Source organism: Solanum dulcamara, chromosome 6 (genome assembly GCF_947179165.1).
Source record: "Solanum dulcamara chromosome 6, daSolDulc1.2, whole genome shotgun sequence".
In the NCBI taxonomy this organism is placed as follows: Eukaryota; Viridiplantae; Streptophyta; class Magnoliopsida; order Solanales; family Solanaceae; genus Solanum; species Solanum dulcamara.
In genome coordinates, this window is record NC_077242.1 from 73,413,677 (window position 1) to 73,430,008 (window position 16,332).

General features: G+C 34.4%; 2 protein-coding genes across 3 annotated transcripts; both read right to left on the reverse strand.

Annotated features, from left to right (window-relative positions):
* Positions 1–708: 708 nt before the first annotated feature.
* Positions 709–6,977, reverse strand: LOC129891458 (uncharacterized methyltransferase At2g41040, chloroplastic-like). Of its 2 annotated transcripts, none has more exons than XM_055966833.1 (8): positions 6,711–6,975; positions 5,547–5,647; positions 5,314–5,454; positions 4,150–4,231; positions 2,723–2,916; positions 2,501–2,612; positions 1,408–1,512; positions 709–1,083 (listed from the first exon to the last, which is right to left on the reverse strand). In XM_055966833.1, exons 1-8 carry the CDS (start codon positions 6,873–6,875, stop codon positions 955–957), a joined length of 1,029 nt encoding a protein of 342 aa, XP_055822808.1. In that variant the 5' UTR covers positions 6,876–6,975; the 3' UTR covers positions 709–954. The 2 variants fall into 2 exon arrangements, with proteins under 2 accessions (XP_055822808.1, XP_055822809.1); XM_055966834.1 differs by having other exon boundaries at positions 1,034–1,117; positions 6,711–6,977.
* Positions 6,978–9,285: 2,308 nt separating this feature from the next.
* Positions 9,286–15,831, reverse strand: LOC129891459 (uncharacterized methyltransferase At2g41040, chloroplastic-like). The gene is made up of 8 exons (XM_055966835.1): positions 15,449–15,831; positions 14,201–14,301; positions 13,969–14,109; positions 12,860–12,941; positions 11,469–11,662; positions 11,245–11,356; positions 10,000–10,104; positions 9,286–9,692 (listed from the first exon to the last, which is right to left on the reverse strand). The coding sequence occupies exons 1-8, from the start codon at positions 15,611–15,613 to the stop codon at positions 9,564–9,566; spliced, it is 1,029 nt and encodes a 342-aa protein (XP_055822810.1). The 5' UTR covers positions 15,614–15,831; the 3' UTR covers positions 9,286–9,563.
* Positions 15,832–16,332: the final 501 nt, after the last annotated feature.

Sequence of the window (16,332 nt, forward strand, 5' to 3'; positions counted from 1 at the left end):
GGGGGTGCTCTTTGGTCACCTTTTTTTTTTTTTTTTAATTAATAACTTTCTTACTCATACATATATTAATCCTTATCTAGGCGGTCCAATCATAAATAAGAAATTACTACTAAAAGAACAACACATATTAGATTTGAAATATAAACATTGTTGAAAAAGATGTGGTTCTCCAACTCCTCACGCGTCCAGAATTAGATAAGTGGAAAAATGCTAAAAAAATCCTTTCATTTCTCTTTGATATCTAAAGTGTAACAATATAGGACTCTTTGATATCTAAAGTGTAACAATATAGGACGGGGGCTTAACTAACAACTATGAGAAATCAACCAATTCATATGTGATGTGTAAACGATATATGATAGTTGTGTACCATAGTCAGTAGCTAGATATGAATAAGGGGGCATAAAATACATATGATGAGCTACATCAGAGCCTAAAGTCATTTAAGTTAAGAGATAATTGAGCATGTCATGATGTTATTAGGATTTCATATAGACCTTTATGACCTTGACCTGTAAATGGAGTTTTATGTTCTTCTAAAATAATATCGAAAATAATGAATTGAGATGGAGCTAACTCTAATACCATGATAAAAAAATAAATCAAATGATATTCCATCCTTTTCATTCTCTTTTTCTTGTGGTTCTTGTTGAAGGAAAATGATTTTAGCATATCAAAATATTGATTGTACAGAGTTACAAAGTTGAATTCAGGACTAATAAACATATACAAGTAGATTCCAATAAATAGACGAGGGTAAGTACTAAAATGTATATTACATGTAGCTGATATGCCACTCCAGTGTTTTTAACAGCAGTATTATTCACAATAAAGACTGTTCTTTAACTGCCTGAATCAACTTTATTATTATTATCTACATAGAGATACATTGCACATCTTTGTGTAAGAATATACAGTAAACATGGAAGATGATGAGCTTTGACAAGACAAAAATCAGCGCTTTTGTGCGGAAAACATGATAAAACCACCCTGAACTTTACTGGTATAGTTGACGAGACCACACGTTGTCACCAAGTCTTCAATCTCCTCTTGAGTAAAAAAACTGTAGGTCCGTGTAGCACTCTGCGATAAACAGGAAATTTACTTACATATCTCTCTGACAGAAACGGTTATCTATCAGATACGGGCCCTTTTCCAATATCATCTTGACCATATTTTTTCACTTTCTTTCATGTTGATGGTTAGATTGGCTTAGAGGACTATATCGACGTTCTTCAGTTAGTGTAAGCAGTTTCTTTTTGTCTAATGTATGTGAGTATTCTAGCGGGAAGTTCAAGAATTGATAACTAGTTTGTATTCTTTGACCACTATAATCAATCAATTTCATGTTAACTGTAAAATGAAGAAAATTTAGAGTATAACCACGAGAAGGAAAATGAAGTTTACCTGCTGCAAAGCCCTCAATATCGGAGGAGCTGAAGGATTAACTCGAAGAAATGTAGTACCAACAAATACACCCCCACTACGCAAAATCCGGTTAATTTCAGCAATCTGACAGACAAACAGACGACTGCATCATTAGTTCAAAGCTCAAAACTTCGTTCAATGATTTTGTGAATGCCATAAAGTCATTAGAGTTCAGTAAGAAACAAAAAGTTAAAGTTAAAACTGAGACAGGAAACCGAATTTTAATGGTACAACCAAAAGTAGCACGCAATAAGGGTCCACTAGCTCATCAAGAATAAGATATTGATGTCAGCAATACCACAACTATAGGTCAGTGTTATCAATGGCAAAAAAGCACAAAAAATCTCTAAGGTCCGTTGGAGCTTTAAGCACAAAATAAAGGGTGGACTTTAATGAAAAAAAAAGGCACAAAGGGAGAAAAACTACACATATAGCGTATGACAAGGAAAAGGCGACATGGTAAGGAAAAGTATACTGATATTTCACTTTTCCTTGCCGAATGAGTCTCTCCCGAAGAGGCGACACTAAACAAGTGATATTTCACTTTATCTTTATTCTCTTTCTTTTTCTTTCCAATTTCTTTGTCCATATATTTGTTATTCATGATTATCATTCTTGGTCAATGGAAGCAAAGGATCCATACAGGCAATACTAACTAGTTGAATTAAAACTTTGGTTACACTTGTACTTGCTCTAGTGTTTGCACGAGTCCTTTTAGTCTGGTCAGAAACCGGAATGTCAATGCAGGGATAAGTGTGAGAGAAGCTCTAGTCAAATAAGACACCTAATTAACCTTCTATTATTTACATATATGATTTTAACTTATTTTCACTTTATTTTATTTGATGATGATGATACGATATGAGCTTAAATGAAGATTCATACAACTGACCCCAACTTGTATGGGACTGAGGCTTAGTTGTTGTTGTATTGGAATAGAATGGACCGGACAGAGTGGAACGGATAAAGAGGATTGATATAGCTGAACTTGACTAGTTTAGGGTTGAACAATAGTTCATCTATTAAGTCAAACGTGATTTTTCCCGGAAAGATTAAAATTTAGATAACTTACTGCATTGGACGGAGATGGCCAGCAATGCAAGGCAGCACCTGCGTGTACAGCATCAACCGATCCAGAAAAAAAGGGTAATCTGGAAACATCTGCCCTTACAAGAGCAAGATTGCTGCACATTTTTACAGAAAAAGTTCAATTATATCTTTCTTCAAAAACAACTCCTAATTAATGAGAATTTCAATTGCCTCATATCTTAAATTAGGCAGCAAAACCACTTACGAGCTTAAGATACTTTCATCCGTCTTGAAGAAATCATAACACTGGCGAAGCATGTTTTCAGAAAAGTCAAGTGCAATGACTCTTGAATAGACCCCAGATTTGGCAAATTTCCTGGAAAATAATCCGCTGCCACAGCTAACATCTACAAGAACTCCGCCTTCAGCCACTTTAAAGTACTCTTGAGCCATATTAAACTGCATAAATATCAAAAGAACAACCATAAGCTTAGTCACCGTAACACATCAAGATGGACTTCAAAATTTAAGGAAATTAACTTCACATAGTTAGTGCTGCAAAACTTTAAACAACAACAACACACCCAATGAAATCCCACAAGTAGAGTCTGGGGAGGGTAGAGTGTACGCAGATCATGCCCTTATCTCGTGGAGGTAAAGAGGTTGTTTTCGGAGGACTAGCAATTAGGACTGATGCGACCAAACGCAGCAATAAAATTTACTCCACCTGATTGTTTGCCTAAATTCTAGTTTAATCCATCACAAAAAAAACTTTGAAGCTTTTGTCTATACACATGACATGTCATTATGAGAAACATAGGAGTTAATTTGGTGGCCAATACCTTAAACCTTCCATGCGTGACATGTCCCCAGTGAAATGGCATTTTAGCTAAGTATATCATGTTCTGTTTCATAAAGCCCCTGATATACTCCAACAAGGAGAAATTAATGGATAAGTGACAAACTCTTTTATCCATTGTTGTCATTATTTTCCTTTCAATCCTACTTTGAGTACACTTCTTTTGGCCGAGGGTCTATCTGAAACAACCTTTTTACCCCGCAAAGGTAGGGGTAAGGTCTGCATACATTCTACCCTTCCCAGACTCCACATGTGGAATTATACTGGGTATGTTGTTGTTTTATTATGATAACCTCTTTTATACTCACTCCGCCCAATTTACACGAAGGTGTTTGATTGGGCATGGAGTTTAAGAATGAAATGAGACTTTTAAAACTTGAGGTCCAAAATAGGCCATAGATATTTTTGTGGCTAGAAATCATCTTAAGGATAAAATGAGAAACTTAAAGTTAAATTATTACTAAATGTGCACCCAAGGGTGTGGCCTAGTGGTCAATGAGTGGTTGAGAGTCATGAGGTTTAAGGTTCAAATCCCAATGGATACAAAAACACTATAATTGTTGTTGGTGGGAGGTGGCAGGTATTCCTTGGAATTAGTCTAGGTGCGCGACAGTTGGCCCGGACACCACGGTCATCAAAAAAAGAATTGTTACTAATTATAAAAAGGTGTTATTCTTTTTGGGACCAACCAAAAAGGACATAATGTCATAAATTGGTACCGAGGGAGTATGTAGGAAGGTCAAAAACTTATACATAGTTACTTTTAGATTAATTTTTAGTTATCCAATCCATAAAACTATTAAAATAAATCTAATCGGAGTTAAAAGATTTACCTCTTCATCAGGACCAGGAAAACCACCTCTGTTAAAACTTTGACGCCAGCCTCTCTCATACAAGAATGAAACAACTGGACTCCTTAGAAAGGTAAGAGCATCAGCAATTAGAAGTAAATATGTCAAAAATCCAAAAATATCAGACTAATTCTGAAAATCCTCTATTACAAGCTTTTACTAGATATATCAGGAATACAATAAAAAGAAGCATCCCACCCGCCACCTCTGGTCAAAGGTCATTTGAGGTTGTGGAGATCAGTGGAGAATGGTATGAAGTGGTGGAAAGGTGCATATTTTATCAGCAGAGTATCTGTTAATAGATAAGAAAAAAACTGAAGAAGTTTATCCCCAAATAACTTATGTTAACCACTGGTTACGCTTAACCCAATTTTATTCCTTTTCACCAAATGGATCGAATTAGCCCACGTGGGCGACCCAATATCCAACATTGTTTCCGTTTCATAGTTTTCACTTCAGTTGTTATTTTAAAGATTTACAGGATTATGATTTCAAGCATTAAATGTAAATGTCTACCAGTCTAGCGTTCATGCCTAAAAATGAGATAGCTACAGCCCAATACAAAATACTTTAGCTTATCTGTGTGGAGTTCATACAAAACGGTCGGTATGTGAGGGAGGAGGGATGAAAAGATATTGACTTCTAACTAGAGCAACATCTTTAGGCAAATAATTTTAGAGCCCAAAAACTAATCGGAGATTAACAATCAGTAACAGTAAAACTGGAAATAATTTAATCAAACTGGTGTTGTCAAGGTCATGCTTATGCTCTGAAGCGAGGCTCAAAACATGTTGAGTGTTTCCCTCCCTTAATGTACACTTCAGTCTCGTCATCAAAGTTCTAAGGCATACTTTTCCTTGCCAATGAGCCTCTTCTGAAGAGGCGACACTAAACAATTGATATTTCACTTTATCGTACAAAAAATTCAGTTTCTTTGTTCATATATTTGTCATTCATGTTTATAATTATTAGTTTTGGACTAAACATTTATATTTGTATTTTTTCTCTCTTTGCACCTTTTTTCTTTAAAGCTCACGCTTTGTTTGTGCTTAAAGCCCCAACGGACCTTAAAGTTTTTTTGCATGTTTTGCTTTTGATAACAATGAATCAAGCATAGACATGAAAATTGCAACAATGCTATGATACCTGAATAGCTCAGTCCCAGTTGGCTTAGATTCATTGTATTCTTTTGTTCCGGAAGTAACAGTGAGATCAAGGTAGATATTTTTGCTTGAGTATGATTTGTTACATTTTCTGCATTTGTAGCCCGATCTGTAGATTGCAGGTCTGCAAGTTTTAAATTCAGAGTCAAACAACAATTAGGTCACACCTCGACTCACTGTTATGATGCATTTTCTATATTAAAGACTAAACCTTACACGTTAAAGCCTGAAGGGCCTTTTCTTATAAGTGGTTCATAACAAATTGGGCAAGCAAACAATTCAGCTTCTGTAGCATCCTGAGCTGTAGTTCTCAATTCCTGAACAAGACAGGAGTGAAGATTATACATAAACTGAAAACAAAAGGTAATGCATCACCTAACCACATTAAGTTTTAAACATTAAGCGAACCAACAAAGGCAAGAACGAAAAAAGGCAATTATTCGGCAAAACACTCATGATTGTAACATTTGATCACGATCCTACGCATCAACGTGATAAATCAAAAAAATATAGCTGTGACCAGCTTTTTTGATTTAATAAGAGTTGAGTCATAAAACAAGATAAATGTTTCAATTTAATTGTTCATACGCATTTCAATTTAACATTACCCAGCATCCAATTGGATTCAACACACACGTCATATAAACTTAGCTCCCAAACTAAAATTATAGTAACAATTAGCTAACATGAGCCGAGAATCTATCGTAAGCAGTCTCTCTACCTTCCAAGGTAGGGGTAAGGTCCACATACGCTCTACCCTTCCCATACCCCACTTGTGGAATTTTACACTGGATGTGCTGTTGTTGTTGTTACAATTAGCTAACAATTGCATGAATATAAAGCAATAAGCCAAAACACATTTCATGCATCATCAGTCTATGCTTCAACAACTTAAGAAAAAGAGTAAAACCAAAATGAAAGAGTTAATGGTCAAAAAACACACCTAAAATATCACTTTTTCACGAATTTCACACCCCAACTAGCAATTCTTCCCTTTTTCTACCTTAACTATCACCATCTATATATCAAAACACACCTCGAAACTGATTAGACCAACTATCAATTATTCTCTTTCCACCACCTACTCAACTAAGTGTATTTTTGAAAAAAAAAATAATCGGTGAAAGTTTAGGTAGAAACAGAAAGCAGCTAATTAGTTGAAACGTGAAACTCGCCAAAAAAAGAAGAAGTGATTTTTGGCCATTATCGCAAAATTAAACAAGAACCCCACAAAAACAACAAACACTAATAGAACATCTGATGCTCAAAGAGCAACTCATATTGATAAATTCAAGTTCCAATTGTTGGGTTTCCTAACGTTTATCAAAATGAAAACAACAGAAAAAAAAAGTTGCAAACTTTCCCAAATCCAAGAATTACCGGTTCTACAGCAACAGCAGAGGCAGCCCTGATTCTTGAAGTGAACCCATTTGAGGAAAATCTTGCAGGAACATCAATTCTTGAATTCAAAGAAACCCCATGTTGTATTGGAAGCACAGAACGATGATGGTTCAAAGAAAGTGAAGGAGAAGCTGAAGCAGCCATTGATGAAATTCAGCTAAAACTGATGAGGGCTTTCTTGTCTTTTCCCCTTCTGATTTGATTCTCTGTGAGTGTAGAGATATATAAACAAGCCTATATAAATGGGTGTTTTCACAATGGAGATCCACTTATTTTTAAGCGGATTATAAGTTTACCTGTTTTAAATTTATAAATTTTTTAAAATAAATTATCTAAATAAACTTAACTATTTATTAAAGCTTATTTTAAGTATAAAATGACTTTAAATTGATCAATCAAATACTTAAAAAATAATAAAAACAATTTATAAACCAATCCAAACGGCCTCAAAAAAGAAGGGATTTTTTTTGTGATTTTGATCCATTTTGTCGTCCCCAGAAGTAGTTTTTTTTGTTAGTTTTTAATTTAATCTATATATAGAAAAACACAACTCAAAGCTGATGACTATATAAATGTTTGAAAACAATCATTAGTTGGTGTGTGGAAGCTAAACTTATTCATAAAATCTCCTTCACATAACATGTATAACCATTAACCGCTATAATATAATGAGCTAACTAGTTAATTATAGAGTAGCTTTCAATAATATGATTATACTTCGGAATTAATTAGAGATTTATAGTTAAATTTATTCAATTATGATTTATAGCTATATGTTTGGGAGGGGAGAGAGGAGAGAGGGAGAGAAAAGGGAGAAGAGACGTGAGAGAGAGGTTGAGGACATGTTGTATTTGTTGTATCACAAATATAATTGATACAAGTGATTTTTATTAATGAATACAATTGTATCAAAAGTTATTGTATTTAGCTACATATTAGGAGGAGAGGCAAGCGAGATCTAGAGAGGTAGGAGAGAGACGAGCGAGATTGAGAGGCGAGCGAAATCGAGAGAAGGAGGAGAGTGGCAAGCGGGATCGAGAGGGGGAGGAGAGAGGATAAATACATGTATTCGGTGTATCACGAAAATAATTAATATAGAATACAAATACAGTTGATATAAAATACAAATATAATTGTCTAAATACAAATGATATAAAATATAAATTTATCACCTATATTTAATTGAATACAATCAATATAAAATACATTTGACAAAAATGATGAAGGCATATTGTATTTTGTTGTATTAAGTTCTATCACAAATACGATTAATTTGTATCATATATTGAATATAATTGTACCAATTGCATTAACGAATACAATTGGCAATATAAATTGTCATAATACAAATATAGGATGCTGGGAATTGTACTTATTTTAAACAATAGTTGTGTATTGTAAATAATACATATCACCCCTTCTTTTTTTTTTTTTTCATCCGATGTTCGAATCTGCATTGGAGCTCGATTTTTTGATTTTTTATCAGGTGTTCGATATCCACAATAGAGCTCGATTATAACTGAATTCCTGCCGAAAAATTTCACATTGGGAATAAAGCGCTCCCGAACAAAAGCGACTTCGTACCCAAAAAAACTTGAAACCAAAATATCTGGTTAAGGCTAAGGATTACTTATCCTTTCCACCACAATCCTTGTTGATATTACATATCACACGTATGACATATTAGGTAACTTTTCCTTCATTTTATATGATTGTTTTTAATATTTTTCACTTAATTCATTTAAAGTCATTATTTCAAATCAATATTTAGATATATGATTTGGGGATCATCATTTTGAATTCCAAAAGGTATGAATTAAAATTCCAAATCACGATTTTATTTATTTTATATACAAAAATTAACTCATAAATTTATATTTTGTAAATGCATAATACATAAACCTGTTCTTTAATTTAGTCTTAGTCGACATATATGTCCTCCAATTTTGAGTATACACAAGTAGACACTTAAATTTGCATAAAGTTGAACAAGTAGACACACACATTTTACATGACATAATATAAATCAGTTCAAATATTTCTCGGCCCAATTGTCACGTAGGACATGAGTGCCTAATTATTCAACTTTATATCTACTTATGCATATCCAAAATTTGAGGATATAAATATCAATTGAGTTCAAATTAAAAAACGTATTTATGTATTATTCCTTTTGTAAAAAAAAAAAAAAAAAAGAACCCATCATTTTGTAGTGTTTACTTCCATTCTACTGCTACACAGTTGTTTATCTTTGATTATAAGAATTTATTTATTATAACTTTGATACTAGTGGATTAATTTTTTAGTATTTTTGTTGGTGCTTGGAATTGGTTTTTGAGCAATTTTGATTGTGTTGATGTTCACTTTATATTCAACAATACTGGTTGCTCAGTATTTAAATTTTATTATTACAAAGTAAAAGATCGTTGTTCTTCGTATCCAAATATAGATATTGACTGTATAGCGAAACTAAATTCAGGGATAATAAAAATATATAAACAGATTCCAATAAATTAAACAAGTCGAGGTCAAGTACTAAGGGGTCGTCACCTCATCTCATCAAACTTGGTGTTATTTATCCCACCTTCTAGGTGAGATAAATTAGTCCGAGAATTATAATCGCGGGATAACTAAGTCCAAGAATTATTATATGTTTAGTTACACTGTCTTTACACCAGCAGTGTATTATTCACAAGAAAGAATGTTCTTTAACTGACTGAATCAACTTTTATATACTGTATTTACTTACAGGGTTGAGATAGATTGCACATCGAAACGAGTGCAATTGCATACCACAACGGGCAAAATAACGCGTTTATACGAGCCAAAAGATCATTGTTTTTGTGCGGAAAACATGATAAAAGAGCCCTGAACTTTACTGGTATAGTTGATGAGACCGCAGCTTGTTACCAAGTCTTCAATCTCCTCTTGAGTAAAATAGCTGTAAGTCCGTGTAGCACTCTGCGATCACAGAGGAAATTTACGTTCATATCTATATGACAGAAACGATTATCTATCAGATACGAGTCTTTTTTCCGATGTCCTAGTGACCATAGATTTTTTCGTGGCCTTTTTTTTTTTTCATGTTAACGATTAGACTGGTTTGATGACTATATTGGTGTTCTTCAGTTAGTGTGCAAGAATTTTATGTTGTCTAATGTGTTGGTAACTATTCTTTTACCACTATAATCGATCAATTTCATAAGACGCTAAAATGGAGGTAATTTAGAGTATAGAGTATAATGACGAGATGGAAAATGAAATTTACCTGCTCCAAAGCCTTGAATATCGTAGGAGCTGAAGGATTGACTCGAAGAAATGTAGTACCAACAAATACACCCCCGCTACGCAAAATCCGGTTAATTTCAGCAATCTGGCGAACAAATAACAGTATCATCATTGTACACTCAACTTCATTCATTGAACTTGTGAGTGCCAGAAATCGACCCTCAGATCAAGTAAAGCATTTCAATGCAAGTATGAAAAGGGAATACAATAGTGAAGAAGCTATGATGAAAATAATGGAGAAAAGAACAATAACAACAACAAATAATACGGTAACCGAAGCACAGGAAGCAACAGGTCATAAAATAACAGAAAATCCAAATTATAAGTTTATGAATTCGTACAAAACTAATTACAACAATCAATCAAGTTACAGCCAAAAGCAGCATGCAATGAAAAGGACTGCTAGTTCATCAACAATCAGATACATGTCCTAAACCCAGAGAACCGTTGTTTAGTTTCCTTGAAACTAACTCGGCCACAAATATGTATCGACTCCATTTTCTGCCCTCAAATTAAGCTCATATTTCTAGCAAAAGTTTCCTTTTTCAAAATCTTAGGGGCTCGCGGTTGGTATCCTAAAATAGTACTTTCTTGTCCCAGAGTCAGTTGTCCTGTTTGCACTCGGTGACATTAATACTGGAATTGTTGGTAAATACGCCGTTAAGTGTTAAATGGGTGTAAAGAAAAACAAAACTCTATGGTTATAATCAGAAAATGGAAAAGTTTGTCCATGCCGAGTAAATTGACTCCGTGAGAATAATTATGGTAATAAAGGGTCATCTGTGTTGCAGCTTCCACTGAAATAGATCTACAATTATTTCCCAATTTACATGGCTAAGTCACCGTAAAGTCAACCCCAAGTTGGAAAAACTCGCCCAAAGTGTAAGACTCATAGTATCAATATTAGTCATATTACAAGTACAAGGATCGACACGTATACTAAATCTCACCTTAGCGTGAGTCCTTTATTGTGGTTAGAGATGTAAATGTTAGTGTAGGAACAAGTGTTTGATCCATGGAACCTCTAGTCTGTGAGAGCACCTAATTAACCTAAAAAGAAAAATTATTAACCATTATTGGGATGGAACGGACCAGATAGAGAAGAATGGATATAGAGAACTCATACGGCTGACCTAGAGTAGTTTGGAATTGAGAAATAGATCATTATTAAGTCATGAAGTATAGGATCATTTGCCCAGGAAAGATTAAAATCTGAAGAACTTACTGCATTGGACGGAGATGGCCAACAATGCAAGGCAGCACCTGCATGCACAGCATCAATTGATCCAGAGGAAAAAGGTAATCTGGAAATATCTGCCCTTACAAGAGCTAGATTGCTGAAATTTTTTATAGAAACAAAAATTCAAATCTTTCTCGTCTTAAAAGACAATTTCCAACTAATGAGATTACAATGATTTGATATCGTGTATTAGTCAGAAAATCACTTACGAGCTTATGATACTCTCATCATTCTTGATGAAATCATAACACTGACGAAGCATGTTTTCAGAAAAGTCAAGTGCAACGACTCTTGAGTAGGCCCCAGATTTGGCAAATTTCCTGGAAAACAGTCCACTACCGCAGCTAACGTCAATAAGAACACCACCTTCAGCAACTTTAAAGTACTCTTGAGCCATCTTAAACTGCATTTAATATCAAAAGACAACCACGCAGCAGTGAGCCATCAGTAGACTATATCTAGCCATGAAACTTTGAATACAGGATAAATTACTAGTTTCACTCCTTTCCTTGATGCTATAGGTATATAGTCAAGGGGGTACTCCATGTAATGAAATCAATTGAGTTTTTCATATTTTGAATCCATGAATAAGTTCTTCTATTATCATATATTGACATATTAGGTGGTCAGAGTATGGTCATGGTAAGCAGTTTTCAGTTAGTTTATACATCAGGAAAGAAACATGTTTTATCAGTGTGAAAATGTGTCTATGATATGCTCCTTCACCGTTCCAGAAATCACCATATGCTTTGTGACCTTACACAGTGACTTCACAAGATGGGTTCTAAAAACTTTCAGGAAATAAACGAAGTTACTGGCTAATTTACAGCAGGTCACGTAGCTAGCTAGTCCACTAAAACATCAATTAGTATGTAAAGACTGATGCGCCAAAACCAGAAGCAGATTTACTCCATCTAATTGCTTCAACTATTTCTAGTTTAATCCATCACAATTTCCCTAAACAAATTATTTAAAAAATAAACGCTCCCTAAATTGAATTTTTCTAAAACCTTCTTTTAGCGGTGACACATAATTCGAAGCACGGTGGACAATAGGCCCGCCTCTTTGCCCTACTCCACTTAAATACTATGCTTTAGTCTGCCGCAGAGATGCAGAGTTCAATGGCACATCATGCATTGGCGCGTTGCATTCTTACCACTAGATCAAGGTACTGGGGAAATATTTTCATAAACTATTCGAATACTAATCCTAGTTCAACAATTTCGCACAATTACTTTAAAGTTTTTACTCTATGAGTACCACACTATAGCTACATTTTCTTAACCTCTAAACTAGTCAAACTAAATAGGGACAAAAGAAGCAAAAATAAAATTTTTAGGCTTTTGTCTATAGATATAAGATATGACATAATCCTTTGAGAGAAGAGGTGTTGATTAAGTGGCAAACACCTTTAACCCCCCCACCCCACCCCACCCCACCCCCACCCCCAAATTTTCTCCAACATGGAAAAGTTAATAGGTAAGTCACAACGATTATATATGTAGGAAGATTAAAGAACACAACTACTTTTAGATTATTTAGTTATACAACCCATGAAGCTACTAAGATACATCTAATCTGAGCAATCAAATTTTTTTACCTCTTCATCAGGACCAGGAAAACCACTTAGGTTAAAGTTTTGACGCCAGCCTCTCTCATACAAGAATGAAACGATTGGACTCCTAGGAAAGGGTAAGAGAAGCAGCAATTAGAATTAAGAAATAAACATCTGGAAAATCAAAAAAGATTAGATGACGTCTAAAAGTCCTTTATTACAAGATTTTACTTGATGCACCATGAGTCCAACAAAAAAGGAAGCAGGGCGAAAAAACAGCTCGAAAATAGATCAAGAGAATTTCCAGCACTTCATTTTGGAGAGCTATTTACAGGGAAAAGGAAGAAATGCTTAATCCAACAAAGCAAAAAAGGCCACAAATTAAAGAAACCATTTCTTTATAAACCATAAATTTTCAGTGCACTACTTTGAACCGATAAAGTTGTTGTAAAGTTGTTGCCATGTGACCAGGAGGTCACGAGTTCAAGCCTTGGAAACAGCCTCTGGCAGAAATGCAAGGTAAGGCCGCGTACAATAGATCCTTGTGGTCGGGCCCTTCCCCGGACTCTGTACATAGCAGGAGCTTTAGTGCACCGGGCTACCCTTTTTTTTACTTTGAACCGATAGTTGTAATAGAAAAATGGGGTAATAATTAAATCAAGGCAAGATTGTGAAAGCAACGAATCAATATAGCTAGGCAAAAACCAATATGTAGAGATTTAAGTTAAAACTGTGGTTGTAACACTAATAGTCATGAATCTTTTTACTATAGTCAAAGAATTGTAAGTCATTGTCAGAAAAGCGACATTTAGGAACCCTCTAATTTTAGACAACCCCAAATTTGCATCAAAAAGACAAATTACATAGTATTTAAATGGACCCGAATAGAGCAAACGGATTTAGAAGATTCATATAGTCGACCACAACTAGTTCAGGATTGAGAAGTAGTTTATTGATTGAAAGGTTGATCAAAGGATGAAACTGACAGTAGAACCTGTAAGCTATGTTGTTCGGACTCTCCAAACTCAAGTCAACATCTTTAGATGAAACATTAGACTCCAAAAAAACTAATCAGAAATAAAAGATAAGTACTAGAAAAACTGAATATAATTTATTCAAGCAATAACATGAATCTTGAAACATCGCTATGGTACCTGAATAGTTCACTCCGAGCTGGTTTAACTTCATTGTATTGTTTTGTCCCAGAAGTAACAGTGAGATCAAGGTAGATATCTTTACTTGAATATGACTTGTTACATTTTCTGCATTTGAAACCCGATCTGTAGATTGCTGGTCTGCATGTTTTAAATGCAAAGTCAAACAACAATTAGACCACACGTCAAATCAGAGTTATTATGTATTTAAAATCTGAAAGACTTAACTTACACATTAAAGCCTGAAGGGCCTTTTCTTATAAGTAGTTCATAACAAATTGGGCAAGCAAACAATTCAGCTTCTGTAGCATCCTGAGCTGGAGTTCTCAATTCCTGAACAAGAGTGAAGATTATACATAAACTGAAAACAAAAGGTAATGCATCACCTAACCACATTAAGTTTTAAACTTTCAGCGAATGAACAAAGGAAAGAACGAAAAAAGGCAACTATTTGGCAAAACACTCACGATTGTAACATTTGATCACGATCCTATGCATCAACAAGGAAGAGAAAAGAAATATAGCAATGACCAGATTTCTTGATTTAATATGAGCCGTAAAGCGAGATATATATTTCAATTTAATCATTTGTACACATTTCAATTTAACATTACCCAGCATTCAATTGCATTCAACACACTCATTATAAAAACTAAGCTGCCAAATTCAAATGGCATAACACATAAACATGCCCTTTAACTTGGCCTCAACTGACATTTATGCCCTCCAACTTTGGGTTTGCACTAGTAGGCACTTAAACTTGTATAAAGTTGAACAAGTAGACACATTTGTCCTACATGGTGTCCTACTTGTATTATGCCACATAGGACACATGTGTCTACTTTTTCAACTTTATATAAGTTTAAGTGTTTACTTATGCATACCCAAAGTTGAAGAGTATATATGTCAGTTGAGACCAAGTTAAAGGGCACATTTATGTATTATGCCAATTAAAATTATGGTTAAAATTAGCTAATAATTGCATGAATGTAGCAGCAGCAACAAATAAAAATTCATTTCATGCATCAGCATTCTATCGTCCGACAACAGACTCCAACATAATACATAAACAACACTCAAACTTATCCTCAACTAGCAAGTAAATACTCCAACTTTGAGTATCCACATCTCCACAACTCAACTCGTCTCCATTGTATCAATTAAACACTCCAACTTACAAAATGATCATATAGACATCTCCAAAATTTATGTTCCATGTCAGCATCCAGTGTCCATCAAGTGTCTACGATACACAGTGGAGACGAGTTGGATTGTTTAATTATCAATTGAGATCAAATTGAGTTGTCTAGATGTGCAATCTCAAAATTGGAATGCTTATTTGAGTGTTTGATTATGTATTATACCAAAAATAAACAAGAACCCCACAAAAATAACAAACACCAAAAGAACATCGGAACATAATCAGTACTGTGAAAAGAACAAAAAAAAAGTTGCAAACTTTCCCAATTCCAAGAATTACCGGTTCTACAGCAAGAGCAGAGCTAGTCCTGATTCTTGAAGTGAACCCATTTGAGGAAAACCTTGCAGGAACACAAATTCTTGAATTCAAAGAAACCCCATGTTGTATTGGAACCACAGAACGATGATGATTCAAAGAAAGTGAAGGAGAAGCTGAAGCAGCCATTGATGAAATTCAGCTAAAACTGATGAGGGTTTTCTTGTCTTTTCCCCTTTTGATTTGATTCTCTGCGAGTGTAGAGATAGATAAACAAGCCTATATAAATGGGTGTTTTCACAATGGAGAGAAGAAGAGCAGGAAATTTTTTGTGATTTTGATTCATTTTTTTTGGTCTCCAGAAGTTAAGCTCGTGTTTGAGGATGAATATTGGCCACATCATGTATATTTTTATTTTTATTTTTGGTTTTCCATTAAATATTAATTACTAGAGTCCAATTAAATTCGAATCAAAAGTTCCACATTAGAAATAAAATGCTCCTAAGGTGATTCGAACTCAAAACCTTTAGTTAAGGACGAATGAATATTTATCATTCCACTATATTTTAGTTTTATTCTACATTGCTCTCGTTTAGTGTGATGATAAGAAATAACTAATGTTGAGATTAATTTTAAAATGAATAGATAGCGTGGAACTTTGGGGCTCTCCGGTTCAGCTAGGTCCGTAGTTCTAGAATTTATACACAAATCAAGATCGATAAAAGAAAGTTTTACAATCATCGATTCAAACTCATTGTCAAATCCTACTCAGCGGAATATGGAGGTACTTATGGCATAACGGAGTCAATCTAGTCTTTCACAGTAAAGCAATAGAAGGAATTGTCATTATCTTATATTTGATTGGAATAAAAATTGCATGATAATTTATTTTGAGACTAGTTGTTTTC

Bases quoted from the DNA above. Each gene is read 5' to 3' on its own strand.
- LOC129891458 (XM_055966833.1), bottom strand. From the start codon at position 6,875: ATGGCTGCTTCAGCTTCTCCTTCACTTTCTTTGAACCATCATCGTTCT. The intron at 2,917-4,149 runs GTAAATCTTTTA...ATATTTATGCAG, and splicing joins TTCCTGGTCCTGATGAAGAG to TTTAATATGGCTCAAGAGTA. The intron at 1,084-1,407 runs GTAAACTTCATT...TGTTTATCGCAG, and splicing joins TATTGAGGGCTTTGCAGCAG to AGTGCTACACGGACCTACAG.
- LOC129891459 (XM_055966835.1), bottom strand. From the start codon at position 15,613: ATGGCTGCTTCAGCTTCTCCTTCACTTTCTTTGAATCATCATCGTTCT. The intron at 14,302-15,448 runs GTAATTCTTGGA...ACTCTTGTTCAG, and splicing joins CTGCTCTTGCTGTAGAACCG to GAATTGAGAACTCCAGCTCA. The intron at 11,663-12,859 runs GTAAAAAAATTT...TATTAAATGCAG, and splicing joins TTCCTGGTCCTGATGAAGAG to TTTAAGATGGCTCAAGAGTA.